We start from the raw sequence: 27143 nt of genomic DNA, 5'->3' as shown, positions 1-27143 counted from the left end.
ATCCACATCATTTATTAATCTGGAGATAAAAGGGCAGCCACCTCACTCTCCAAAAGCAGAAGCCAGTACTCACTGCAGAACAGGGTAGAACTGAGGACTGCATAAACCTTGTACATCTACATGTGTTTACCAACAATGAGAGAATGGTGATTTCTTTTTTAAAACTTAACTTTTAGTTGCTTTTAGGCAAGAGCCCAGTTTTTCCCTACTATCAAAAATAATAATAATGACACTCATGGAAGTATAGTGAGGACAGTGAATTCTTTCCGTGAACTGAAATTCTACATACTGCTTTTTATTGGAATTACAGACCAAAACAAATACAAGCAAAAGCAATTTCTTTCTCGGGTTTTATTGCACAATTCCATAATAAATACTATAGCAAAAAAAACTCCAACTCAATAATGGAATACGTATGTTTGCACCACTCTATCATTCACTTTTGTACTGACAGATTTGACAAGCTTAAAAAAAAATTGGCTAGAAAGGTATTTAAGTAGCTATTTTCTTGGAAAAGTGGCTGGTAGATTTCCCCAAACAAATGGAAGTTCGGGTATCAAAATTCTAGTTTATTCCTGAAGCCATCATTTAAGAGTTTAATAACTATTTTCTTTGAGAATGGAGTGCAAGGAGGGGTAACTGGGGAATAATTTTTTCCTCACAGTGAGAATGGCTATTTCTTCCTTGACAATTTGATTCCTTTACTACCCTCTGAAAAGGAAAGAAGGAAACAATGTGATATAATTCAGGCTGGGCTGAAGAACCAAAGAAAGAGGGGAAAAAAAGGTACGCCTTTGGGTGGAGGTTTGAATTAATGCTGTGATATTAGAAAACCTGCACTAAGGCTTTGAGCTAATCCTCTCACACTGGGATTTCCTCCTGTCACTACAGCAATAAAAAAAGCTAACAAAAACATTAAATATCCAATAAGCAAGTTCCTACAACATTCAGCATTCTTGATCGCATTGGGTTTTGTACCCAGGCGACGAGATGCCTCCAACTCTTGATCCATGTTTTGCTTTGTGTTTTTTTTTAAAGGTTACTAAAAGTTCTGGGAGACATAGGCTAAAAGAAAATTGGAGTACTGGTTGCTGTGATCAATTGTTTATAGAAGTAAAGAATTTAACACCTCTAACACACAAAATACATAACTTGAACAAAAAATAATGGGAAATAAGTGCTGTTCTCTGCTGCACTCAAACCACTTCTTTTAAACATTAGATTTTTAAAAATTACTGAAACATACAGATAATTCAATAAACACTTTTTATTTGAAAAACAAATGCCTTCTTAAAGTATTTGGTAGCCAAATAAGCTTGATAATTATTTCCAGTTGAAGCCTAGTATATTGGAAATGAGAGCATACTTTGTAACACTAGTCCTTAAATCACGAAGGTTTCTGACTTACACAAAGTGGGTTTCAAATCAACAGGATTTATGTGGACTTGGCAAACAACTTACTCATGTTCATTGATGTAAAGTTCTGCAAGTTCATGCCAAGCTTCTTGGTCACCAACAAATCTGTATAGAGAATACAAGAGAGGGAAAAAGGAAAAAAGAAAGAATGTGCAAGAGATTCTGTAAATGACTATCACTGAAGCAAAAGCGTAAATTAAATGCAAATTCCACTTTAATTAAAAAGATTTATCAGAATAGCAAAACACAATCTGTATTCTTGTAAGACACTCACTGTTCCAGATACTCATTCAGCTCTCGGATGGCCTCGAGATTTTTCCCCTGGGCTTTTCGAATGGCAATCTTACGCTTTCTTGCTGCCTGTGGGTTGACATTAATAAAGGATTAGGCCTCATAATTCCCTGGGTTTTTGTAAGGAAAGCAATTTGACTGTGCAAATTATTATCTCAATACCAGTGGAATTCCACTGCAGAGACACTGCTAGGTTGAAGTTTATAAACATACCCTATGACATCCCACCGAGAGACTGAAAACCTCTTCTTACAATCACATTATGCATGCTTTTCTTTGGAGGCACAAGCTGTATGCATTATTTCATTCAAATAAATGACTGTCCAGATTCTGATAATTACAAAACAGCAGGGGATGCTAATCTTCAGCCATTCCAACCACCCCCACCTTGTCATTCGCAAGATCTACACGACTGTAGAGGAGAAATGGTGACTGAGTCCCAGAGAACCCCACAGAGGGATCTTGGTTGTCTCTGTAGAAGTATGGCTTTCAGCCATTATAAAATATTCTTGTTGGAGTGCCAAACATGCACCTTTAACTAATGCTAAATACACACCAATTTCCTAAACAAGTTTCTCATCAATCTTGGACCACAAAATTGGCCCTGCAATGTAAAGGGAATACAGAACGGCGACTGCAATGGCAAAAATTGAGCAGTACTTTGATATGTGGGTAGAAAATGCATTTCAACTTAAACAACATAAAAATGAGTGGTAAGAATTAAAATGTATTTAAATTTTGAAGTCCAAAAAAGTTATCAGCAGTCAGAAGGAGGAAAGATATAGAGGATTGCAGTAGCTGATTATTCTGTACTTTAATCTAATATTTCAGCTTCTGAATGATGCTGGTTACAGTTTTCAGACCTGTGGGTGTTGTCAGTCTTACAGATTATTCTGAGCTGGGAGGGACCCACAAGGATCTCATCGAGTCCAACTCTTAAAAGAATAGCCTGAACAGACATCGAATCTGTGACCTTGGTGTTATCAGCATCAGGCTCAAACCAACTGAACATCAACATACACTTGAGTTGTGATTCAAAACAAAGGAATCTTCCCAGCTGGGAGCAAACAGCACATCTCAGCCAGCCTGAAAGTCCTCAGAGCAGAAATCTGACAGAATGGAAGGAAAATACAATTCCAGCATAACAAAACTCAAAAAAGAAATGCCATCAGCCTCCTTCCTTGCCTCTAATCCCTGTGCCCTTGGGTCACCACAATCACTGTGGTCAGATGGGAGACAACAGACAGTCCATGATGTCAACATGTACACAAACACTCTTGTATGTCACTTCTCCATGAGATAACACTAATGACAAAAAATATAACTTCCCTGGTAATTAAGCCTCACTGTTTACCCCCTTCATAGGTCTCATCCTGTTTCGTATCGTATAAAGAGTTTATAGAGTTGGGTATCACCTTTCAGAAGCCTTGACAGGACAATTCTTCAACAACATCTTAATTTTAATCTTTGAATTTCAGATAGCTCTGACACAGATTTCTTCATGATGTACCCTAAGTTCACAGTCACATATACCCTGCAAGAGTTCTTGCATATTTACAGCATTTTAAACATAATTACTCTCCTAAATAATTTTTTATCCTTCAATCCATTGGAACACATCAATTGTTTCCAAAACAAGAGTGTGGCACATTAGTTCAAACACCAAAACATTTGAAAAGCTAGAGGGGAAAAAAAAAAAAAAAAAAAATAAAAAAAAAAAAAAAAAAAAAGCTTTGACACTAAATTAATTCTTTCCTTTTAATTCACCACCTTTATCTCCCTCACAAACACATATTCAATAGAAACTTAGTGAAAACAACTTAACCGAGGAAAAAAATATTTCCTGCTTCTGATTAAACAAAGGAAAAGACTCATCAGGGGCCAAATCAGAACTCAAGCAGTGTGGTTTCTACTGCTTCTTTGTCAAACTACAACCTGTGGAGTTACATACATCATTCTACATTTACTGGGAGACAGCTGGCTAAAAGCCATAACTGGAAATTTTAACTGCTGACACATTTATCACTGTAACAATAACACATTCTCTATTTTATTTTTGCTTTTAAAAACATAAAGATAACAGTATAACAATAATAAACTTATTTTCTTTAAATTCAAAAACAATAATTCCACATGCTTATCATCCTGCTATAATAAACAAAACCACAAAACACCAACCAAAAAAACCTCAACCAAAACCATTTTCTGCTGTCACATTTTATGGAGTTCTCAAAGCATTTGTAAAGCAGGTCACCCCTTCTATGGTGGGAACACCAGGGCAGTGTGAACCCACTACCCAAAGCTGACATTATACACAGCCCACTGAGCCTGAAAAATGAAAAGAGGGAAAGTGGGGATAACCGCATGCACAGCCAAAGGAATGCATCAACCAATTACAGCCTAGGAAGACAGAAGGGTTTTTGCAGGTAACAGACTATCAACTTTATAAACGCAGCTTTTTAAATTTAGCTCTTGGATTAACAACTCAGTTATTTTCAAAATTTAAAGAAATCAAGAGCCTGATTAAAGTAAACCCTTGAGAACAAAAATAACCTATTAAATATATAAAATCAGTCAATGCATATGACAACTTAATTTGCAATGGCAAACAGGAACAGTCCACATAAGTCACTCTCCTCTCTGTTTCTAATGCAACTCCTTCAATTGCATCCAAGTCAGTCCTCCAAACGAGTCTGGAAACAGATTTTTCTTCCATGGCTGGTTTATTTCTTAACCACAGCACTCCGAAGTAATATAAATCACAGGAGCCTCAAGATATTAATTCATGAAAAACTACAACTATTTCTAGTCACAAATACAGGCTGAGGTTTACCTAGAGCAAGCATGTAATGTAATGCAATCAAATAACAAGGACAAAAGCAACAGACAAAATTAACATACTCTGGTGGTAGCATTTAGGAATTAAATGAGCTACATAAACATTTGACAAAATCTTCTTGCTGCACCAAATCCCAAGAAATTTCTTCAAAATTACACTTTTAGAACTTACAAACTTCCCTCTTTTTATCTACCTTCCTCATCACCAAAAAGAGAACAGCATCTGTTCTTGGAATCTGCACTCTCTTCACCCTCAAAATGCTGGGAGATGTTTATTTACAGAGAACTCAAGTTTACAAAAGAGAGGCTCAGCCACTCAAAACAGTGCTGACATCCTGAGGAAGAACAAAATCTTGTCTAGTAGAGCAGAATTTCTGAAAGTCTCTTTAAAACCACTGGAAAAAATTCAGTAAGGATGCAGAGTTTTTTTTAAAGCAAATTCTAACTTTTTTCATCACATGAATAAAATCATAAAGCCAAGAGACATGCACTGAAGTGTTCAGTAGATCTGTGATTCATAGGAGTGATATGACAGGTGAAAAAATAAAGACATGAAAACAAACTACTATAGTTTTAAATATTATTGACAGACTAATCTCCTGACTTTCTATGCTTAGTTTTTCTTTGAATCATAAAGTCAATCAGTTTTTAAATTTAAAAAAAAAAAAAAAAAAAAATCCAGTAGTCAGTACGATAAGAAAAATACATACAAAAAAGCCTGCATTATGACCAAAACATGGGCCAGCTTGTGTGCAGCAAAATTCTAATTCTTGTTCTCATTTGTATTGCCCCTGAGCTCACTGTGTGTCAGTTTAATGCTGCTCTGTGTGCTGGGGCTCACATAGTTTCCTGAGCATCCTGAGGACAGCAATATAATTAATGAAAATTTACAGTCATAGCATCAATTTTTCTGTATTTCCATAGAAATTGAACAAAATTCTTAACTGCACAGGACCACTGCCAACACTAATAACCACTTTAGTATACAAAACCAGTTATTTGTTAAGTAAAGCCAGACTCACACTAATTATACAGAATCTTTAACAAGCATTTATATAATATTACCAATGTATTATCTGCCTTACAACCAGCTGATAAAAAAAATCCAGGTATTTTCATGTTTTATTATGTTAAGGGCCCTCTTTACCAAAAACGTCATATCTCAAAATACAAACTCATTTTTAGGGACCTATTGCAAGACACTAAAAAACTACAGAATGCAGAGTACAAATCTGTTCAATTATTAATTTCAAGTCCACCAAGAATATTCTTGAAAAATGATTTTTAAATACAGGGACTTGAAATTATTTTGAAGTCTAAGAAGCCTACTAAAATAGTCACAAACAATTACATTGATAAAAGTAGCATTCAAGGGGTACATTTCAGTTCTTCACATCAAAACAGTAAGACTTTCTGGAACAAGCTTCATATAAATATCAACTCTGTCTTCTTTCTCTTTCCACCTTAAGTAAAAAGGAAAAAGCAAAACCTCCAGTGCTGTAACAAAATCTGCAGCATTTGACCACGCAGATACTATGACACAGATTTCCCCCTCAGTTTTCCAGAGTTTAAAGCAAAACACTAGAATTGGCTAATTCTGCAAATCCATAATTCTTAATGGAAAGATATATGCATCTTAAATATGTAAAGAATCAGCATCATATGGACTAAGCTACTTCAGTAGGTACAAATTTATGAAGGAGTGAACCTTTCAAAGGTATTTCTTTTAAAGACTAATAATACCCAATCTGGCATAAGAACTAATCCTCCATTTGTTATGATTCTTAATTAGCATTAAGTAGACACAAAATGAAGTGAGGACTTGAACATTTATCAGCTTCTGCATTTCATTAGTAAAACATACCAAGAGAGAGTCTAACATTGCTCTAAATTTCATGGCTGCAAAAAAAGCATTAGTAGGAGACTTTTCAGACATTAAGACACCGAGGAAAGGAAGAATTTCTTATCTGTGTAACTAGTACAGCATTAAACAGATTATACTTTTCCTTTTCCTCTTAAAAAGAATTTTTTTTTCCTTATTTTAACATTCTACAAAATGTCTATTTGGTTTATGAGTTTGATACATTGAAACATTTTCCTTCAAACTGCAAAATAGAAGTGTAAACAGCTACAATAAGATACAGGGGAAAAAATAGACATATTTGAAAAATAGCACATAATCAAAGACAAGCAGTAATGAATCTTTTCTTATCAGAATTCAGACTTTTTTCAAAGTTAGTCATGAAAGACAGTTAAATCTTGCAAACCTATGCAGGCAAAGTGCTATTGGGTTGAAGCTGCCCCTTTAGGGATAATATCATAGCAAAACATATCTTTTTGTATCCAATAAACAACCTATAAAGCATAACACCAGCATAGAGCAAATTGGTAGGAGCTGTACAGGTTGAAAAGCTAAAGCCTGGAATTGGCAAACATGAAAAATGTTATATACCAACAAAAAGCAAGAACAGTTTGCACAGAGGAAAGTAAGGCTGCCCTTCTCTAGTGGAGCTCTTCAAGGAGTCTCTAAGTGTAAAAGAATAAATATCCATGTAAAAGTCATCTTTAACTTAACAAATAATTTTGACAAGATGTCTCACCTTGAAGCTGAAAGCTCTCAAGGATACTAGAGTTACCACAGCCCAAAAGGGGAAATTCATATGGATAAATAAATATGTCAAAATATATAAAATAGAGAAAAGACTTCTCTGCTCTGAGAATCCCAGAATCACCAGTATTAAAAGTCACTGCTCAGTAGTCTTGAGAAGAGATCTAACAGGAGAACTAATAGCGATATAAAGTTAAATGTTGATAAGGACTTATTTAAGTATAAAGAACAAAAGACAACAGCAAAGAATAGCACTCACAGTAATGATTTATAATGAATACTTTTACCAGCACAATAAAACAACTCATCGAATTTAATCTACATAAATGGCTGCATATAGGGTCAAAAAATACTAATTTAATGTACACAAAAAACCTGTCTGAATTTGTCCATTTAAGAGGGAGATACTGGACTGGCAATAAACAGTTCTAGAAAACATCAATTCAGTGTTCAGAAGCCATCTTAAAAAATCCAAAAACCCTGCCCCCAAACCCCAAACTGAAAATACTATGATACTGGAGTTATCAGAAAAGAATACAGAAGAGACATACCCATGGCATCACCTTGTTATTTTTATGTCCATAATGATCTTGCATTTTTAATATTGACTGCTGTTCAGTCCTCTCATTTCTCACCCAAATACAGGAAAAAACACAGAAATGATACAGAGAATAGCAGGAGAGTTTTAAAGCACAGAATGGAAAACAAGAACAGCTGCACATTAGAACTTCTTAGCTTAAGGGGAAGAAAAGTGCAAAAGATCCCTAAAGTCATGAGTATTAATAAAGTGAAAAAAACTGTTACTGACAGTAACAGACGAATTCAGAGACATTAAATAAAACGGTTAGATTTAAGGTGTGGGAAAGGAAAAAAAAACCACAAATGGGAGATTTGCACAATTAATTAAAAAAATACAACATTTTATTTCTCAATTATGTTGTGGATGTAGGCATGGCAAACTTAAGCAAGTTTAAAAATAAATCTATGCAGAAATTTCATGAAGAGCCATTAAAAGCAGAGTTATCACTTCTGGCACAGGAAAACTGCAACATGAAGATGAATAGAAACTGGCAGCACAGACCACAGCATATTGTCATTGCCCTGCTCTTACACACTTCTGCTATCTGCAATAAGTCAAAGCCAGACACAGGACAAGTAAAATGGACTATTGCCACAACTGCAGTACAGCTGCTTGTCTGTTCTCAAATATTTAATTTCAAGAGACAAAATCTCCATCAACATTTAAAAGTGCTACACGCACAAAACAAGGGGAAAATGGTGGAATGCACTCTGCTCTCTCACTTCACCGATCATGACTGAACAAGGAGCAAAAAAACCCTGCAATGGCAAATGATGCTCTGTCAAAAGCAAAAACCCCATTTTTTAGGACCACATAGTGCATTCCCAGCTTACCCATCAGTCCTCATTGGAAAGCAGCTGAAGTAGCAGCTGCTGTTCTTCACAACTCTCACTAACTCCATTATATGTCAGACAGCGCCAAGCTGTCTTTTTTGATTCCCTTTAAAACTACCACTGTACACACCTATGTTTAGGTCTGGTTCTGTCTTTTCTGGCAGTAAGGCAAATATATTTAAGTAAATATGCCAGCTCAGAAAATTCTCCCCATTAGTAGATGCTTCATTTGGTGAGCAGTTTTCCCTTTTGCAACTCAGAGCATTCTGTACATAAAATACAAAGCTGTAAGATCTTCACAGGTGGTCTCTGCTAAAAAATGAATTCACAGCTACTGCAGCAGTTCTAAGGAATTATCACAGTTCAGATGATAAACAGATATCCAGTACTCAAATTCAGTGTACATTATTCTCATCTTATTTAATGAAGACAAGGAGGTAGGGAAAGGAAGGTTACCTATACAGTCTTGATGGTAGTAATGCAGTCACATAAAGAGACTCAGATATTCATGGTATGTAACTGCTGCCTATTTACATGATACTAAATACTAAGATTTTGCTCTGAATCCTTCCAGTATTCTGGATTCCCAGAGGTCTTCAATCACCTCTTGTGCCTCTTCTGAAACATGTCCTGCTTATCTACAAAAAGATCTCAGAATAATGAGAAAGGGTAACTTTCATGTGACCATATGCATACACTTGTTCCTGCCCACTCCTATAAACAATAGAGGTGATGAGAAAACAGTCTTACTACAAAACATTTAAATTCTTCATTCACACAATTATATTACTAAACCCATGATGGTAATGAGACTATCCGCATGTGCTACGCTAAGGAAGCACACGGAGCATCATGGATGAAAAGCTTGGTTGAAAAAGAGGCAAGAAAAACAGTTGAAGAATAATCCTAATAGACTCCAGATTTTCTATGGATTAGAATTAAGGCAGAACTTTGTGTCTTATCTGACTTTTCCCTTGGTGTTGACCAAGTGCTCTGCAATCCTCTTGATGGCTGAGCTGAATAATCAGGAGAAACTGCAGGTGCACTAGGATGACAGTGGAGTGAGTCAGATACCAATCTACGTACACTTAGAATTCACTAATCTTGAATATATTAACTCAATTTCCTTTCCCATCAACAAGATTCTCTGCTCTGCTGAACAGACCACCTCAAGAAGAGCCTGACCAATGAAAATACTCAGCTGTCTAACTAAACAGTTCTCCTCCAAAGCAGAGTAGGATAAGGAATTCTCAATGAAATACATGAAGAGCAAAAACAAACAAAAAAGCCCTTTCTACCAACACTGAAAACCCAGTAACTCTTTCATTGTGTTCTGAGAAACAAAATAAGCATTTTACCTGAAGACCTACAAACAAACCAGTCACTGTTCAGCATCACTATAAACATTTTCAATTGGACACTACATGAAATTTTAATTAATGAAAAGAGCCCTGCTATAGAAAATACTATGCAACCTTAATAATAGGAATCTGTCAGCTTGACCTCTAACACACCATAATTTCAACCAAAAGAGACAAGAATGGAGAAGTTTTAATTCTTACCCTATTGAAATGTATGTAAGTTATGTATTTCACAAGAGTCATATTTCATTCAGTAAAGTCTTTAGAAAAGAGACTATTACTCAACATCTACATGCTTTGAAAAATGAAACAAAATATCTCAAGTGACATTAACTCTGCTCCATTGTCAAATCAGTCATCCTTTTCAGCAAGTAAGCGTGGAGTGAGACAAAACATAAGAGACAATCATATTTTAAAAATAAAGATTATTTTGAATTCTATCCTAGAAATGAAGTAATTACCATTACCTTAATTTCAGCAACAAAACCTCATACAAGGTGCAAATGTCCATTACATAATCTGAGTTCAAACTTTATTTTTTGTAGTGGAAAATTTTGCTATATGTCTAAAAGAAGTAATTTTTTGGAAAAATCTTTTTCCATGCTACTTTTTGATCAGTAAATGCAAGGCATGATTTTTACGTGATTTGTGTGAACAAATGTCTGTGTTTCACTTAAAGCACTTGCCAAAACATTTAATGTACATAAACAACTCCACGTGTCAGTAGACCAGAAGAAATTTCTATAAAGTTAGGTGAATGCCAAGACAAACTCAGAAACAGTTCTTTTTCTAAAATTTTGAAACACTTATTTTCCTACAGCAGCCATATGTGTGCATGGAAATAATTAACAGGTAAATGACACAAAGAAATCTACACGACAACTTACCAAAACTTTTTATTTAACTTTCACTCTTGACATGCAAGCCTTACCCAACCAATTCTAGTTATATATCAAGGAACCTTCCTCTGCATTTACTATTCTACAATACTATTATCAGAATTAAGAAATTCAACCACACAACTGTTCTAATATTTATAATTTATGCTTCTACATATTACAAGTTTATAGATCTTTATGACTTGGTTACAGAGAAAATTCAAATAAAGAAATAATAATGTATTTTACTTATTTAAATATATAATTTCAATGTTACTCGGAAGACACAGTGTCTCTGAAATTCTTTGGGCCATGCACTGATAAAATCCACAATTTACTGTGAACATCTATGCATTTTGTGCTCAAAACTTCTTGAGCTCAAGCTTCTACTACTTCAGGGAAAATGAAAAATTAAGAGTGAAGGACTGAAATAGTTCCTTTTTCCCTTGCACAAAATCTGTGAGTCCTATCACTAATGACAGACTTTAACCTACCACTGTTGTCAGAGTGCTTAACTTGGTATTGCTTCCAGATGTGTTGCCTCAAAAATAACTTTCTGGTGGAGTGTTTTCTTTATTGTTGCTCCTTGCTTTTTAATTTGTTTTGTGCATTTTTTTACGGATGTACTTAGTTTAAAAGGGATGGCATAATCTATATCCAGCTCTGGAATACCCTAGTTAATCCCAGTTATCTGTGTTTCTGTGGGTTTTCCCCTCCTGGATAGCAGACCACATCAAATAAGCTGACCAAAGAAAGGCAGAAGTTCAACACACCCCTAGGAATATTTACCTGAGATTGCCAAAACATCTGCAATAGCCCAAGTATTACATTTACAGAGAAGTCTACCCAGTAGACAGTTCCTCAAAATCAAGTTAACACTTATACCCTCAATGATTAATAGCATATTTTTGACTTGCCAATAATATCTATGTCATACAAAAATCTGAAACTCCATACTTCTCCATATTTCAAGTTTTATTCTTGTGGGAAAAAATCCATGAAAATACATTGCTACAAGTTTTTCTAAACTTTTATTTTGGCAGCTAATGCTCACACTGGCTTTCACTAACAGTATTCAAAAAATGCTTAGAAGAACAGTACAGTCTGTCTCAGACTTTGTTTTATACAATTGGCATGCTTCATGCATTTTGATTCAAGAGCTAGTAAAGTGTCCCAGACATAAATCAAAATAACTGCTATTCAAGCACTACCTTAATGTATTAATAGTTAATCCTTAAGTAAGATTATGCATTAGGAACATAGAAGACACGTGGCAGACCATATTAGTCCTTTAAATGCTGGATATTCTGGGAAATGAAAGAGTTCAAAAGGTCCAACTCTAAATACTACTAAGACTTCTGGAAAGATCACTAGTTATATTCTCTCCCCTACAATCAGTGTTTAAGCAGGTATTACACACACCTTCCCATCATGAAATGAAGAGAACACTGGTTATTATAACAGAAGACTAAAGGAAATAGATACAATAATACAATATACAAAAATACATTTTTCCCCACTGAAACAGAAAATAAAGTCACAATTTCAAACAATACATCACTGCACTTTAGAATGATCTTTTAAACTTACTGTATTGGTTGAATCTTCTTGTAAAATTCTGTCATATAACTGGATAGCATCATCATACCTGTACAAAGAAATCATTCACATTTATTTTTGCTAAGACAGAACGCCCAACCTTTTTACTCTCCTTGTAATAGTTATTAACCCTCCTGCATTTTTTATACTGAAATATAATATACCTATACTAAGCAACTACATTTACACAAAATTCTTTTGAGACAGTGCTAAGTATTAGCAGCAGTATTTTTTGTCACCAATTAAGAAAAACATATAGCAATTGCTTCATCAAATTCTTTTTAGCAGCAACTTAGGTATTTTACACCCAGCATCTCACCCTCCTGCCTGTTCTCTTTATGTCTATCCAACAGTGCAACTATCACATCCCTACTCCCACTTTCACATCTCCCAAGAAAAAGAAACTCCAAAATTTGAAAAGCCATCCAAAATAATTACATTCCACTTCACTGTTGTAACTTAAAACTTCATTTCAAGTTCCTTCTGTTGTGACTTTAAAAAGTATAAGCAGCTGTATACAGAAAACTGGAAGACTCAAACAGGAGTCTACCACAGATTATAACATAAATCTTTACAGAAAATGTTTTCCACCATATTCCACTTTTTAATTTGTTCATCAATTAATTCTGCAATCTAAAGTATGTTTGAAACAGGTTACTTCAGGTGCTATGAGCACTTCAAACCTTCAAACCTTCTGGGAAACAGCTCTGTGTGTTCAGTCGCCTGTGTCCATGGCCATATACAATGAAATAAGTCAATTCAAACCACATTTCACTATACAGCTTTTGTACTGTCACCACAGAACTAGGGCATACATTGTGTCTTCATGTGTAGTTTGACAAGTAGTTGGTCAGAGATACTGTTGATTGATTTCTGATGTTCACACTCCTTAGACATCACCTTATACACTCATTTACACACTCACACTTCCCTAAGTACTGCTGACATTATCAGAGCTCAGCTGTTCACTCCAGCTACCATGAGTACAGGAACTAGTGTGAAAGGAAACACAAAAGCAGAAACGAGTAGAAGGCGACTGCTACAGACTTGAGCAGACGTGCTGAAAATTTGTGTTCTCTGTTAACTTGCTGCTTTGTCAAACATGTTTTAGAAGACTGAATCTGATGAAGCTCTGAACTTCTGGTGAAGTTCCAGAACATTATTCTTTTCTATCAGCAAGGGTCTACATGGATGCCTCAGTCTACAAAGGCTACACTGTTTTGTCTTCCTGTTGGGGAGTGTGGGATCCTCCCTAGATCCTACAAGTCACTTAGAATTTAATAAAAAGTTTTCTTCAACTGAGGTGAATCATGATGCCTGCAGCCTAAATCTTTCTAAACTTCTTTTATAGTCAGGAGAGACAGACAGACTCCTCCAGGGCAAGGCTTAGAGCACCTGCAGATGGGCTCTTGCTCAAAACAAACCCCAAGCTGAAGACTCTTTCTGCTCTGACTTCTAGAGAAAACCTATAGACATGAAACTTCAGTTTTTGTTAATTTCTCTTCTCCCTGATACTCTTACCTCAAGGACCTGATCTGATAGAGACATTTTGTTAGAACTTTGATGAGCACTTTCAGAAAACTATTGCTCAATAGTGCTTCATTGCTGAAACCACACATGATTTTTGTGCAGTAGTCATCTCCCACAAAGATCAGTTCCTATGCAATAACATCTTTAATGTAGTCACATAAGCCTGAACTGAATTATGATCTATTGCACTTCTGAATAGGTTTCAGGAAGGGGGAAGAACTGTTGTCATTCTCTGTCTTCCTACTATATCTAAAATGAAGACGAGAGCTAAGTATAATGGAAATTCTTCAAAAATACACACTTTATTTGAAGTGAGAAGCATCAGGTTGCCCTGAGCCAGCTTCTGTGAATGGAGGCCATTTATTCCATTTATTCCAATGGACTTCAGTATCAATGTTTCATATCAAATACCATTTTCAAAGCTAATTTTGAAATAATATAATGGATGAAGAACATATGCTAAGTACCTTTTTAAAAAGCATTTAGGGTGTACTTCCAATTCCTTTTTATCAATATGGCCCAAAGGCTCCAAACTGCAAAATGTGGCATGGAACAGACTTCTATGATTCAAAGGCACTGGAAATCATTCTTAACACCCAAGACAAGTGTTATAGAACAGAATGTTGACAACAAAGATGTATTCAAGGAGAAATGCATACAATAAAGTACATTCTCATCCTCAAGTCCCGAGGATTCATTTAGAAAGCTGCAAAGGCTTAATGTGTTCATTATTTTAGTAATTTCTGTTAAACTTAGTATGTTATAACCCTTCTACAAGATATTTCAAAAAGGTCAGTATGATTTTTTTGTTCTGCCATTGTATTCCATATGTTTTGTTTCTATAACAAAATCTATAGATTTAATCCTTTTTAAGTTCATTTACCCACACTCAGGAAACAAGGGCAAAGAGTTGCACCCTGCAGTAATTACGAGTACAGAAGAACAATTAAGGCAAAAAAACCCTGCTGGCACTGATTTTCATATGCTGCCCCAGCTCTCTCAGATGAAACTTACACCTCACAGGATTTGCCAACTGTGCAGTGTTCTACTGTATAATGACTTATGCTGTGAAGTAAGAGATCCCTCTGAACTATGATCTCTGATGGGAAGACTGCAAAAGTGAAACACTGCATAGTACCTGCAAAAATGCAATATAGATATCTAATCTGTTATTTCCTATAAAGAAACTGCCTAGAATTATTTTGCCATTTTATAACAACTATATGTTTTTTTAAGAAAGAGCAAACATTTTTTACAGACAGAAAGTTTTTTAAAACTCAGATTTTACCTTTCCATAGCTTCAAATCGCATTCCAGTTAATCGTTTAACTCTGTGGCTCCCTGGAAATTGTCGCCTCAGTTCCTGAAGACAGAACTATACAAAGAACCAAAAATACTATTGTGAGTATAATTATCTTCACAGAAGCTAGAAGAAAAAATTGGAAGAAAAAAAAAAAGGCCTTGACCCATAATTCAACTACCTGCCTTCCAGTTCTGAGTAAAAGTAAACATCAACTTTTAAAATGAGCAAAAAAATGCATTGATACAGAGAAGGTTGGAAATTGAAATTCTGTCTGTTGGATGACTAATTTTAAGAAGTATCTTCCATACAGGGCATTAGATTGCCAGGCTCCCTTGGAAATAATTATTTGCCCAGAAAATTACACTCACCTACTGAAACAGTTCTGACACTATTTAAACTTGAATATTATTTAGTTGCCCCACAGTGACACAAGACAGTTAAAAATCCAAAGACAGCAAGAGTTAAAGTAATACTTCTTTAATAAATGGATATTTCACAATGGAACAAAATATGCTAAGACAATGCTCTTTGTTTATTTTTTAAACAAAACTTTGAAATCCAAAGAAAATGTTTGCCACTGGCTTGGGTACAGCCTGCTGGCAGAAGAGGCATAATTTTTAATGCCTGAAATCAATGAGACACCTGGGCTAGATAAAAAGAATTAATCACAGGCAGATCTTTCTGGATTAGCAAGAGGATGTTTGGTAGAGGGACTGAGTCACAACTTCCCTACAGCACATTAACTTGTAACCATATCATGAATGTCACTAAATAGCCCTGTAAAGTTAGTAGCTGACTCATGACAGTGGGAGGCAGGACAGTCCACAGGCTCTCCAAACAGACTAGTGGTGTGTATCATGTTAGAAGCTTCACACTGAATCCTTCTCCTCCAGGCACTTATTTATGCAACTCAACTTAGAAACTCGTTCTTCAGACCTAAAGTTCTAGCAGACGCCTACCTACATAATCTGTTCCATCTCATTAAATCCACTGGTCAAAGAGAAAAGTACAAATCAGTAACAGTTAGTAGGATCCCTCTTTGTTTCTGTAGATAAACAGGTTGCTAAAGAACATCCAAGAGGAATATTTGCATCTCTCCCACATGCTAAGAAATAGAAGAGAGAAAAGCAACAATGACCAAAGCTGTGATGCTTAGCCTCATGCATTTTCATCACAATGAACTTAATTTGCAATGAACCAAGATCTTGACAATGCAATTTCACATAGAAAGGCTCAGGCTTAGTGCAGAAATTGCTTACTGGCACTTTGAGTGATGTCTAGGTGAACAGCTGTTGCTCTAGTCACGAAAAACTGCATGTACTTAGCAGCGTGTTACATGATGTCTGAACTAATCTCTGACCATTCTTAAGAGTCAGGAAAATTTACATAAAACTCTAGAAAAGTAGATTCAATCCAGCTTTTAAAATCCAGACAACCTTGTAGACTCTAAAAAGAACTTTTGCATACAATAAATCCATCCCGTGGTCCAGTGATCAGTGAACCCTGAAGGAGAGCAACTTTTATAAACACATGTACTAAAACAAAAATGTACTAATAACAAAAGTTGTAACATTACAATACTAAATGGATGGACTTTTACATCTAAAAAATCCTCACTGACAATATGAAAGTAGTGCTCAAGTGCAGGAGTAATGCAAGACCAGAATTGTTCACATTAGATCTCACTACACAACCATTACTCAACTGAACACTGCAGACCAGGGGCCAAATCTACTCCTGTAGATAAAGCTATCAGACACAATAAAGTGACAGGAAAAGTTGTAAGAAACTTGTGAACAACTCACTGTAACACTGATAAAACCAAAGGTGCATGAATAAACTAAACTAGCTGTATCTTCAAAATGTTCTGGATTCAGCAGCACTTTTTAAATGTCCTCTTTTTAAATAGGACTTGTAATCTCCACAATAATTAATTTTATTGAGGACTGGTTTTTCACCACATCTATAATTTACTTGTGAGATTCTTTCAGAATTCTCAGTTAGAATGGCAAACAGAACGTGCATGTGAAACTTTAACTTGCACTTAATTTGCTTTCTAACTTTTTAAACATCAGACAAAGGGAGAGAAATATAAAGCTGGACCTCATAAAACACTGGTAATGCAAGTGCTACCAACAAGAGGTGATTGCATTAAACCACCTGCATGAACTCTGAGCTGGCTGCAGCAGGGGCATGCACTACACATGGGCTTTTTGTGCAGGACAGAAAGGACAAATAATAATAGAGGAAAGAAAAAGAAAAATAAAAAATCAAGTCAGAGAAATGACACTGAGAATTACCTCAGCTTCTCATTTGATGTAGATGATACCTATCCCCCTAAGCAAAATGCATCCCAGCTGTCAAAAGCTCACTGCTGAAAAAGAGAAGTGCCAAAGCTATTTGTCTACTTTGGAGCTACAGCTGTAGTGAAGTGCCATAGATAACTTGTTTGAATCAACTACTTCTTTATTACAAATCAATCAAATTAAAAAATAAAAAAACAGTCTAAATTTCCACCTATGCTTTTAATCTCATTCCTGAGCTGCATATAAAATGTTGCATTCCCTCAGCTCAAGCAATATTCCTTAAAGGGCACATACACTGAAATTTAAACTCCCTGCCAGGGTTAGTGAAAACAAAGAGTGTTTCACAACTGATCTTTCAACACTGGCTCCGTCAACAATTTTGTGAAAGTCTTCTTCAAAAGACTCTGAAAATAAAGACCAAATCTGTTTTACATATAAATCAGGACAAAGAAATGTATTTATTTAAACAGTAAGTCTATTTGTTTTTTTTTAAACAAACTGCTATAATACAACAGTATTTTCTTCTGAGGGACAAAAGAAAGGGAAGTTCAGTGGGTTCACAAGTTCAAAGTCCTGTACTATATTTTCCAGCATATTCCATTTCACCATATATATTTATGTGATGCCAGATACCCTGTCTAGTTTTGCCTACTCTCAAACTGCCCTTCTCCCAACTTTATCCTCTAGTCTGACCCTTTGCATTTAAGTTTTACCCACATGGCATCACATGAACCTCAAAGATTTTATGAGCTATTTTGTCATCTGACAGAGAACAAGGAACTGGAGGAGTAATTCTCACTAAAGAACTGGGGTCCTGAAAATGACTTTTTACTTAGAGTAAGCTCAAGCTTGATGGCTTTCAGGGCACAAGGTAAGCCTCTGTTTTCTTCTGTTTTGTAAAGAAGGGGTGAAAAGATTATTATAATTTTCCTATAAGACAAACTTTTGCCTTCTCCTGTTTTTGCCTTTTAAGGATTAGCTATGCTGACTGGATTGTTTTGTTTGTTTGTTTCACTACTTTTCTCAATTTTATATATATATCATTCAAATAAATTTGCATACAAATTGACAAAACTCAAATATCGATTAACTATATTTTTATCAAAAATCACTAAATAACTTGGATTGCAAGGGACTTTTGGAGGTCGCCTGATCCAAATCCCCACTCAAAACAGAACATTTCCAAGGGAGTGCAGAGCTATATCCCAATTTATTTTTAAGCATTTCCAAAGGAGATTCCACAGCTCCAATGTGCCATTTGTCATAATGCATTCACTAAGCTTTTCCTGAAGTGTAAGTGGAAGTTTCTTTGCTGCAGTTTATGCCCCATACTCATCTTTTGTTGCACACCTATGAAAGTACATGCCCACCTTCTTCATACCTTCCTTCCCATTAGCACATATTCAAAAATCCCTTCTTCAGTTTCCTAAGACTTAACACAGATCTCCCAGCATTTCCTCATACATTATGCAGTCCAGCTCTTTATTTATCTTGAAGACCTGCTCAAATATGTCAGTGACTTTTTTGGTGGTAGCCAACATGACATATAACATGATATGTAAGATGGGTCATTTTACCCATCAAAACATTCAGAAAACCAATATAACTTGAGAGGTTTTCAATAAACAAACACTCTCTGTACAATATGGCAACTTCAATATTATTCTTGACCTTTAGCCCATACCAGAGTAGCTGTAAATATTTTCATGGCTATTGGAAGAGATGTGATCTGTCTAAACAAAAGTTATGCCTTAGAGGAGGTAGGTGGTGGCAGTTTCTTCATAGCTGTGTATTTCTTGATAGATATTCTTTCTACCAGTCCAAGCTATGGAGTTCAGAATATCCTGTAACTTCCAAAAAGCTATCTGGAAGAGACACCCAGGATGAATACACACAGTGTGAAAGAAAAGTCAACTTGAAAACTTACCAAGGCCAAATCATCTCGACTGCAGTCCAGGGCAGCAATCATCACCTGTTCATAAATTATCCAAACTGGACACAAAGAGACAATAAATGCAGATAATTAGTTTGGGGTTTGTTTAAGATAATAGGAAGCACCTATCATGTAAACAGGATTAATTAAATCTGTCTGTACATTTTTCCCCTTCTACTCCCATGAATCACAGCTGAAACACAAACAAATTAAGAAACTGCTGGAATTAATCAAAAGCTTTTTTAAGCAATTTAGCGCTTTTAGTGCCAAAGTACTTTCTGACATCTTGAAAGGCAAAAAATCTCTAATTCTCTATTTTTCCCAACATCATAACTGCCATGTTCTAGACAGATTCCTGTGAGGATTTGTCTCAATTTCTGCCATAGTGTTGAAGAACAAAAAGTCAGGCAAATAATATTTAAGTAACAGTTTCAAAATAAGTTTTCACATTGCAGTCTAAATACTAAGCTAACAGTTCTTTCAGGTAATTTTTATGGCTGTTTTCACTACAGCCCACATTTGGAAAAGAAATAAGCTCTTGGAATTCTAAAATCCTGTTAGACTAACAAAGTAATACATATTTCATCAACACCAGCACGTACCAAAACACAATATAAATACTGTTAAATAAAATTGAGACTGAAAAAAGACAACCAAATCAGACAAGGAAACTTTTAAAATAATGATTGTTTACTTACTGTCATCTCCAAGTTTAGATGCATATTCATTAATTAACTCTTCTCCAACATCCACTATCTGTTCACTGTTTCGGTAGTTTTCTTCCCTCCATTTCCTCATTTTATCACGCATATCTGTGAGCAAACAGGAGAAAAAAAATGAGATTTTCAGATAGTAAAGGAATTTGAATGTGCATATGATAAGATACACACCTAAAGAATGGGATTAAAGAGCAACAGAGCTAAGAAAGTGACTTCTACTAACATTAAAAAAAAATAGTAGAGAACAGGTCTCTGAAACCTGTGATCAGGCTCTAACACAATCAATTCAACTCCTAAGTGTGCAGTCTCTCAGGCAACAACATACACAGTAAAAAATGTATATATAGTTATCCAATAAATACTAAAATTTATCCATTGTTAGGTAAAATAGGCTACAAAAGATTTCTCCCGAGTAGTTTCACACATCTACAAACAAACTAAAAGTGCATTTCTGCTACAGGTGGATAAAATTTCACTTGAAATTTTAGAAAAAACATTAGAATTTCTACTCTGAAAGGAATAATCCTACATAAGGAGCTTCAATAAAGGTACAGATGGATGTGAAGGCTTTCTACACCAGGAAAGTGTCCAAAGGTACAAAAAATATCACTGCTTACCTAAGCAAGATAGAAACTACAGTTTATTTTATTATTAGGATTTTTGTTTCAAGAGTACATTTAAGTTCTCCAAGAGAGCAGGCACACTCATCAGGTCAGCCAGAGAACACTACCTTGCCTGAGCTTTATTTATGCTCTAGATCAGGAAATTGCTAAGCATGTGTGATTTTATATACACTACATTTATATACGCATAGCTGTTCTATACACAAAAACAAATTTTGAGAAAACTTAAGGAAAATAGTTTTAATTACTAGATAGTGGCTTTGCTAATAAGAAGGTACTAGGAAAACTGTTGCTAGTATTTTTATAAAACTTTATAACAGCTGGAAAAACAAATAGGGTGATAGATCTAAACACTGTCAGTTTTTCTTGCACTTCAAAACATGGAGTTAACGTACATGACAGTTAAAAATTGAGCACTGGAAGTTGTTCCATCTACCTGAAGTGATCTCAGATCACTCATAAGACTCTTATTGTGCTACATTTTGTGTTTTGAAATTCAACCAAAACCACCACAGGGTTACATTTCATATGCATGGGCAAAGTTAAATGGTTCTAGACATATGATGGTCCCTGGAAATTCAACGTTAGACGGCAAGAATGTGAGTGAACACAAACATTCACAAAAGCTGACAAGCTAAACGCCAAAAAATAAATAAGCTGTCTAATTTCCACCCACTCATTTACTTGGAAATTATCAATGCCTTCATTCCAGTATGATTCCAAATGGAATCGTGTCTGAATTATGTATTAACAGACAGTACATCTACCATTCATCACACAAGTCCAACATTTACAACAATGGAAAAAACCTTTAGGATAAAGAATAGAACATCAGCTGATGAATGAGAGATTTATTAATTTTAGAAATACTGAATTTTGTGTAAAAGGCAGAAGAAAGAAAACGCTAAGAACTGCAGAAAATTATACAAGATTTTTACAATATTGTCAAACAATGAATTTTTTTACTGAAAAATCTATCAAAGGAGTCAGACAATAACTTAAGTCTTGAAGATATAATTTAAAGCTGCGCACAAGAAATAAGGGATTTTAGAAGGAAAAAAAAAGGAAGGTAAAGAAATGTCTAGATTAATTACAAGTCTCCTGCCACCTATAAGATGATGCTGAGCAGTTGATACAATTGTTTTAGACTTGGGTTTTTCTAAATTGGCAGGCATGGCACATGTAAATCAAAATGTTACAAATTTTAAGGAATAGAGGCACTTACAACAATGTTTGTTTTTGCCTAAAACCATACAAGAAGTCTACCTCAGGCCAGGAGACAAAACCCGTGTTTCATTTTTGTATCCTGTAAGGTGTCAGTTCATTTGGCCTAAGCAACCAGACATGAAATAATCCTCTTATAATTACCTACATTTCCACTGATGAACTGGATCACAGTTTTCAAGTCCTTGAGATCTAAAAGCACCTGATGAAATGAAGGAAATCACCACTTTGGGGCAGATGGGAATTGCAAACTCCAAAATGTCACCTTGGCATATAGCTGACCATGGCAGCCACTCAGGGGCCCCACAGCCATTACACTTCCACAGCTCATTGTATTGATTCTCTGTTACATATATTGATTTGTACATTGACTCTCTGTTACATACATTGATTTGTACATTGATTCTCTGTTACAGACACCAAATCTTCACCCACAGCAACAGCCCACCTCTGTGCACCCTCATCTGGCAGGTGCAGACAGAGGCACAGGTGTCACACCTGCCTGATGCAGATGCTGCCTTTAATCCTGGCAACTCTGCTGTCAAAAGGGCTTCAATTAAAAAAAAAAATTACAAACCAGCATCGCACCTTTGCCTGCTGTAAACCCATAAATCCACATATAACACCTAAAGTAAATTGATCTGGCCCTTTGATTACAACTGAAAATTAGGAATAGCTAAAAGAAAGCAAGACAGCACATAATACAACAAATCTACATCAAAAAACAGTTAATTGCACAGCTTATTAGAGAGATAAAATGTCAGACTGTTTCCTGTTTCCTAGAGACTTTCTATATGAACTAAATATGAATTCAGTTTCTAAGTCACAGAAAGGGAGTTTGTCACCTAAAGTGGATTCTAATGACTGGAGACATTAAAGATAGAAGTGCTCAGTTTTAAATTTCGTTTGTAGTTTTCTCTTTTTGTATGTATGTATCTTCCCAGACAGACACATTTGCAAGAAATATAAACACCGTTAAACTTCATCATACAAAGAATTTTATGATATTTTCAAAAAAGACAAAGGGTTTCTCGAAAAAAGTCTCACATGAACATGGTAATGAAAACTTTGGGTTTTATGGTAAAGAAAGTGTCACTATTAAGGTAGTGCAATTTTTAATATAGAAAATAGCAATACTAATTTAAGAGAACTTAGGCAAGAAGAACTCAGGCAGAGTTAAAAAAAAAAAAAAGCTTTAAAAATACTTCTTGCACTTTTTCAATTTATATCAAAAATAAAGGTAGTTTAAAGAATATGCCATTACTTTCTCTTTTTCATTTTGATTTCCACTGAAAAGAATTACTGACTGAAACAAGAGTTGCCATGACAGCACTCAAAGATCCCCAAAAAGCTCAGCAGTGACAGGTGAAAGTTGCTGCATCCCTTTAGCAGGGTGAGATGTGTTTAACACCATTATGCTGCTGTGCTAGGTTAAGAAAAGAAAACCTGGGTTATTCTGTCCAATTCTGACAGTATGTCAGATGCATTTTCTGGGAAAATCAATTGTTATTTTAATAGTTTTTGAACAGCTGCCTGTTTGCAGATTGTGCTAATTTCACACTTTTGTACTCCAAAACTCGCTCCTAAAATTAAATTACACAGATGTTTGCTTATTTTTAATATTTCTGCTCATGGGTCAAATTCATCTTTAATGTATCACTGAATATATGACAAATATTTATTCTATGGATTTCTACATAGCTTAAGAAAGTCCTAGCAAGAGGCTGCACATCACCAGGTGTGCAAGCCCACTACATCATGCTCCTTAGCTGCACTTGCAGTTTTTGGCTTTCTGTCACTCCACATAGTTTCTAATTCTTTGAGTTATGAAGAAAGCAGGAAATATGCCATTTTCTTTAGGATAGTTAGTACCAGTATTTTAAAAAAAAAAAAAATGGAGTAACATAGCGCCTTGTGTTAAGTAAACAAGCTTCACTGTAAAATATGTTACATAACATATAAGCTTCCCTTTCAATACAGCAACAAAGTAAAGAAAGAAAAATAAGAACAGCTCCCACACTAGAAAAAATAGATATTTTCAGTTACCTTTCCTAACAACATGTACCACACACGTATCTAAAAAATTTAACCATGGTTAAACTTCTCTACCTCTGTCTCAAAGAACCTGAGTGAAAAACAAAGCAAGGTACAAACTATTTCATTTTTTACATGCTATTCTTCTTTCCTAACCTTGAATTGGTGATTCATCTTTAAGTAGTATGTAAGTATAAAATGTCTTGTTTAGAAGAGCCTGGGTATATAAAGGACATATCAACCATACACCTGGTTTCACATAAATTAGGTATTTTAGAGAGACTCAAAATAAGCTACATAAAATTCCCAGAACTGTGTTCAAGTTTTTTGCTAGAAACTAGGTCACAACACTGCTGGGATCACCTCACTCATGAAAAGCTTTGCTGCACCAGGATCTCTTAAAGCCCACACAGAGAAAAGTTATCTTTTCTAAGAGTCCTTGCACGGTCTGTTGCATGACTCCTTTTTCACTTTACTTTTCATCTCTTGCAATAGAGAAAAAATTACAAAATTTTTCAAATGCATGCTTCCAAAGTGGAGACAGTCCCTTGTACCAACACACACCAGCCTTTCATTCGGATGTACACTTGAACAGACAAACTGAGAAGTTTATATGATAAAACTTATCAGTCGGTCCTTTGAAACTTCTCATTCAACCCCACCCATATGCAAAACTCTACACCGAGCACAGTGCCACAACTGTCAGTCAGAACTCTTTGAAACAAAATGTGGAGGGCTAAATGTACAGAGACATGTCCATTTCTATTTTCTCTCACTGATACCCAAGAACAAGAGGAAAAAAACCAAAAAACAGACAACTGCCTGCATTTTGTAACAACATCTGCTCAAGAAAAATAAACACTGGGAAATTTTTCAACACAAAGTGGTTTAGGGCAACTTCTGTGAAAAACTAACAATAACACCTTAGATATATGTTAGATATATGATCTTCATCCAAGCTGAGCCTCACAAGTACTATATCTTCATTCAAGAGATATAGAAGAATGGTCAGTCATGGTTTTCCCAACTAGTCTAATGACATCATGGTGATACAACTAAATACCAAAGTCAAATTAACTATATATATACTGATCTCCAGACACAGTGCAAGCTCACTTCTTCATCATTTTTAATTAAGTTACATGATTATTTTCTTCAATACCAGCTAAAATTTTTTTCTGAGATTAATGCAATTTGAGCCAAAGCCTGAATGTTTGAAATTCAGTTTTGTTTTGCTTCAACCCTACAGAAAAAGGTACAGGAAACACATCATGGGAATTATTTCAATAGGCAAGTTACTAGAATTTGCTAAAATACATCCCATACAATGTTCCTCCTCTTAGCTTCAAAACCAAACTAATCATTAATTCATGATCAAGGAATTATTCTAGTACTCAATTATTTCTTCAGAGATTGGCAGTACATAAATGAAAACCCAAGTCCACACAGCTTCTTTCTGCATTATCTTCACTATAATGTTTGCAAGGCATGGTACATATCAAAAGGTTCCCCCTTTATGGCCAAAATTATTATCATACATCATTCACTTATTCTTCATAGGAGAGACTGCAAAGGGCTCGAGTGCTGTATTGTGCCCACATGTGAATACCGGTTATGAAAAAAGAACCACTGAGAACGTCCAGTAAAGCTCAGACAGTACTGCTACATGGAAATTAAATCACCTTTGTGATCGAACAGACGTGAAAGCTATAAAGACCCGGAGGGTGGGATTCTCAAAAACTTTTTTGGTCACTTCAGACATTCTTGAAGTTTCCCCACAAACGCTTATGATCGAGTTTTAGGAGAGTATCAGGTAATTTGCAGTTCTCCAAAGGATGAACTGTGGAACAAACTGCTGACCCTGCCCAGAGACCATTATGGCTGGTAAGCGCCAGCGGGAGAAGGCCGGGAAGCGGCGCCGGCCGGGCCCTGGGGACGCGGGTCCGACCCCGCTGAGCGGAGGCGAGCGGGGACTGGGGGAGCCGGGGGGAGCCGGGGAGGGGCTGGGGGAGCCGGGGGGAGCCGGGGAGGGGCTGGGGGAGCCGGGGAGGGGCTGGGGGAGCCGGGGGGGGGCTGGGGCAGCCGGGGAGGGGCTGGGGGAGCCGGGGAGGGGCTGGGGGAGCCGGGGAGGGGCTGGCCCGCCCGCACCGGGGCAGCGGGGGCGCTCGGGGCCGGGTGCGCGGCACCGCCCGGGGACCTGCGGCACCGAGGGACCGAGTACAGGTGGCGCGGTCGCCCGCAGCCCCAGGAGCCGGCGGCCGCCAGAACCGCCGCCCCTCGCTGCTGTTCCCCGGGCCTGGGTACGGCCGCCCGGCGCCGCCAGGGCCCGCCGCGCTCCGGGAGCGCCGCCCTCTGCCCGCCGCCGGGGGCCGGTCGGGCCGGGCAGACCCTGCCCCGGGCGGGGACCGCCGGCTGCGCGGCGTTACCTTCCCAAGTCACGTCGTACATCTCCGACACCTTCGCCATCTTGGCGGCCGCCCCGTGACGCAGCGCGGTGACGGCGCCGGCCGTCATTGGCGGGAGGGCGGGAGCGGGGCCGGCGCGGCGGGGCGAGCGGGCCACGGTGCGGGCCCGGGCTGCGCGGAGCTCCTTCTGTCCCCTCCGTCCCCTCCGTCACCGTCGCGGCGGCCAGACACGGCCAGGCCCCGCTGGAGGGGCCGCCGAAGGGCCGCAGCACCAGGCAGCGGGCCCTGTCCCGCCGGGCCTTTGGGCTCTGTCAGCCCTTGCTCGCGTCGGGAGCGCAGTGACGGGGACACGCGTGATCCCCAGTCCGCGGCGCTCCGTGGCACAAGGGTTAAAACCTCCTAGCCCAAACTGCAGGTGGCACTAAGGGCTGTAGGTTAATTTCTTGTGTTACATAAACTGTCCGGGACCGTCTCGCATGGCTGAGGTTGTACGGCTTGAACACGCGCCGGGCGCAGAGGTGCCCGGTGTGGTGTGTGGGTTCAGCATGAGAACTGCCAGTGTTTTTCCTGCCCCTGGCATCCTGGAGAGGGCCATGAACCGTCAAGAGTGAACCATCGGTGCCTCTGTGTCGTGTTTTGACACTGGCCCATCGCCAGGCACTC

At 37.1% G+C, this 27143-nt stretch overlaps 1 protein-coding gene across 1 annotated transcript in view; it reads right to left on the bottom strand.

Moving 5' to 3' along the window:
- Positions 1-26624, bottom strand: part of EMC2 (ER membrane protein complex subunit 2) — a 38022-nt gene extending 11398 nt beyond the window's left edge. The window contains exons 1-7 of the mRNA XM_079299767.1: positions 26502-26624; positions 20174-20287; positions 19470-19534; positions 15223-15308; positions 12396-12453; positions 1691-1776; positions 1462-1521 (exon numbers count right to left, since the gene is read on the bottom strand). Of these exons, the coding sequence (XP_079155893.1) occupies positions 1462-1521; positions 1691-1776; positions 12396-12453; positions 15223-15308; positions 19470-19534; positions 20174-20287; positions 26502-26589 (557 nt within the window). The 5' untranslated portion in view covers positions 26590-26624. The remainder of the gene's footprint in view (positions 1-1461; positions 1522-1690; positions 1777-12395; positions 12454-15222; positions 15309-19469; positions 19535-20173; positions 20288-26501) is intronic.
- Positions 26625-27143: the final 519 nt, after the last annotated feature.

This window comes from Erithacus rubecula (genome assembly GCF_903797595.1).
Source record: "Erithacus rubecula genome assembly, chromosome: 3".
Classification (NCBI taxonomy): domain Eukaryota; kingdom Metazoa; phylum Chordata; class Aves; order Passeriformes; family Muscicapidae; genus Erithacus; species Erithacus rubecula.
The sequence above is the reverse complement of the archived record's forward strand: the minus strand, read 5'-3'. Positions and strand labels throughout refer to the sequence as shown.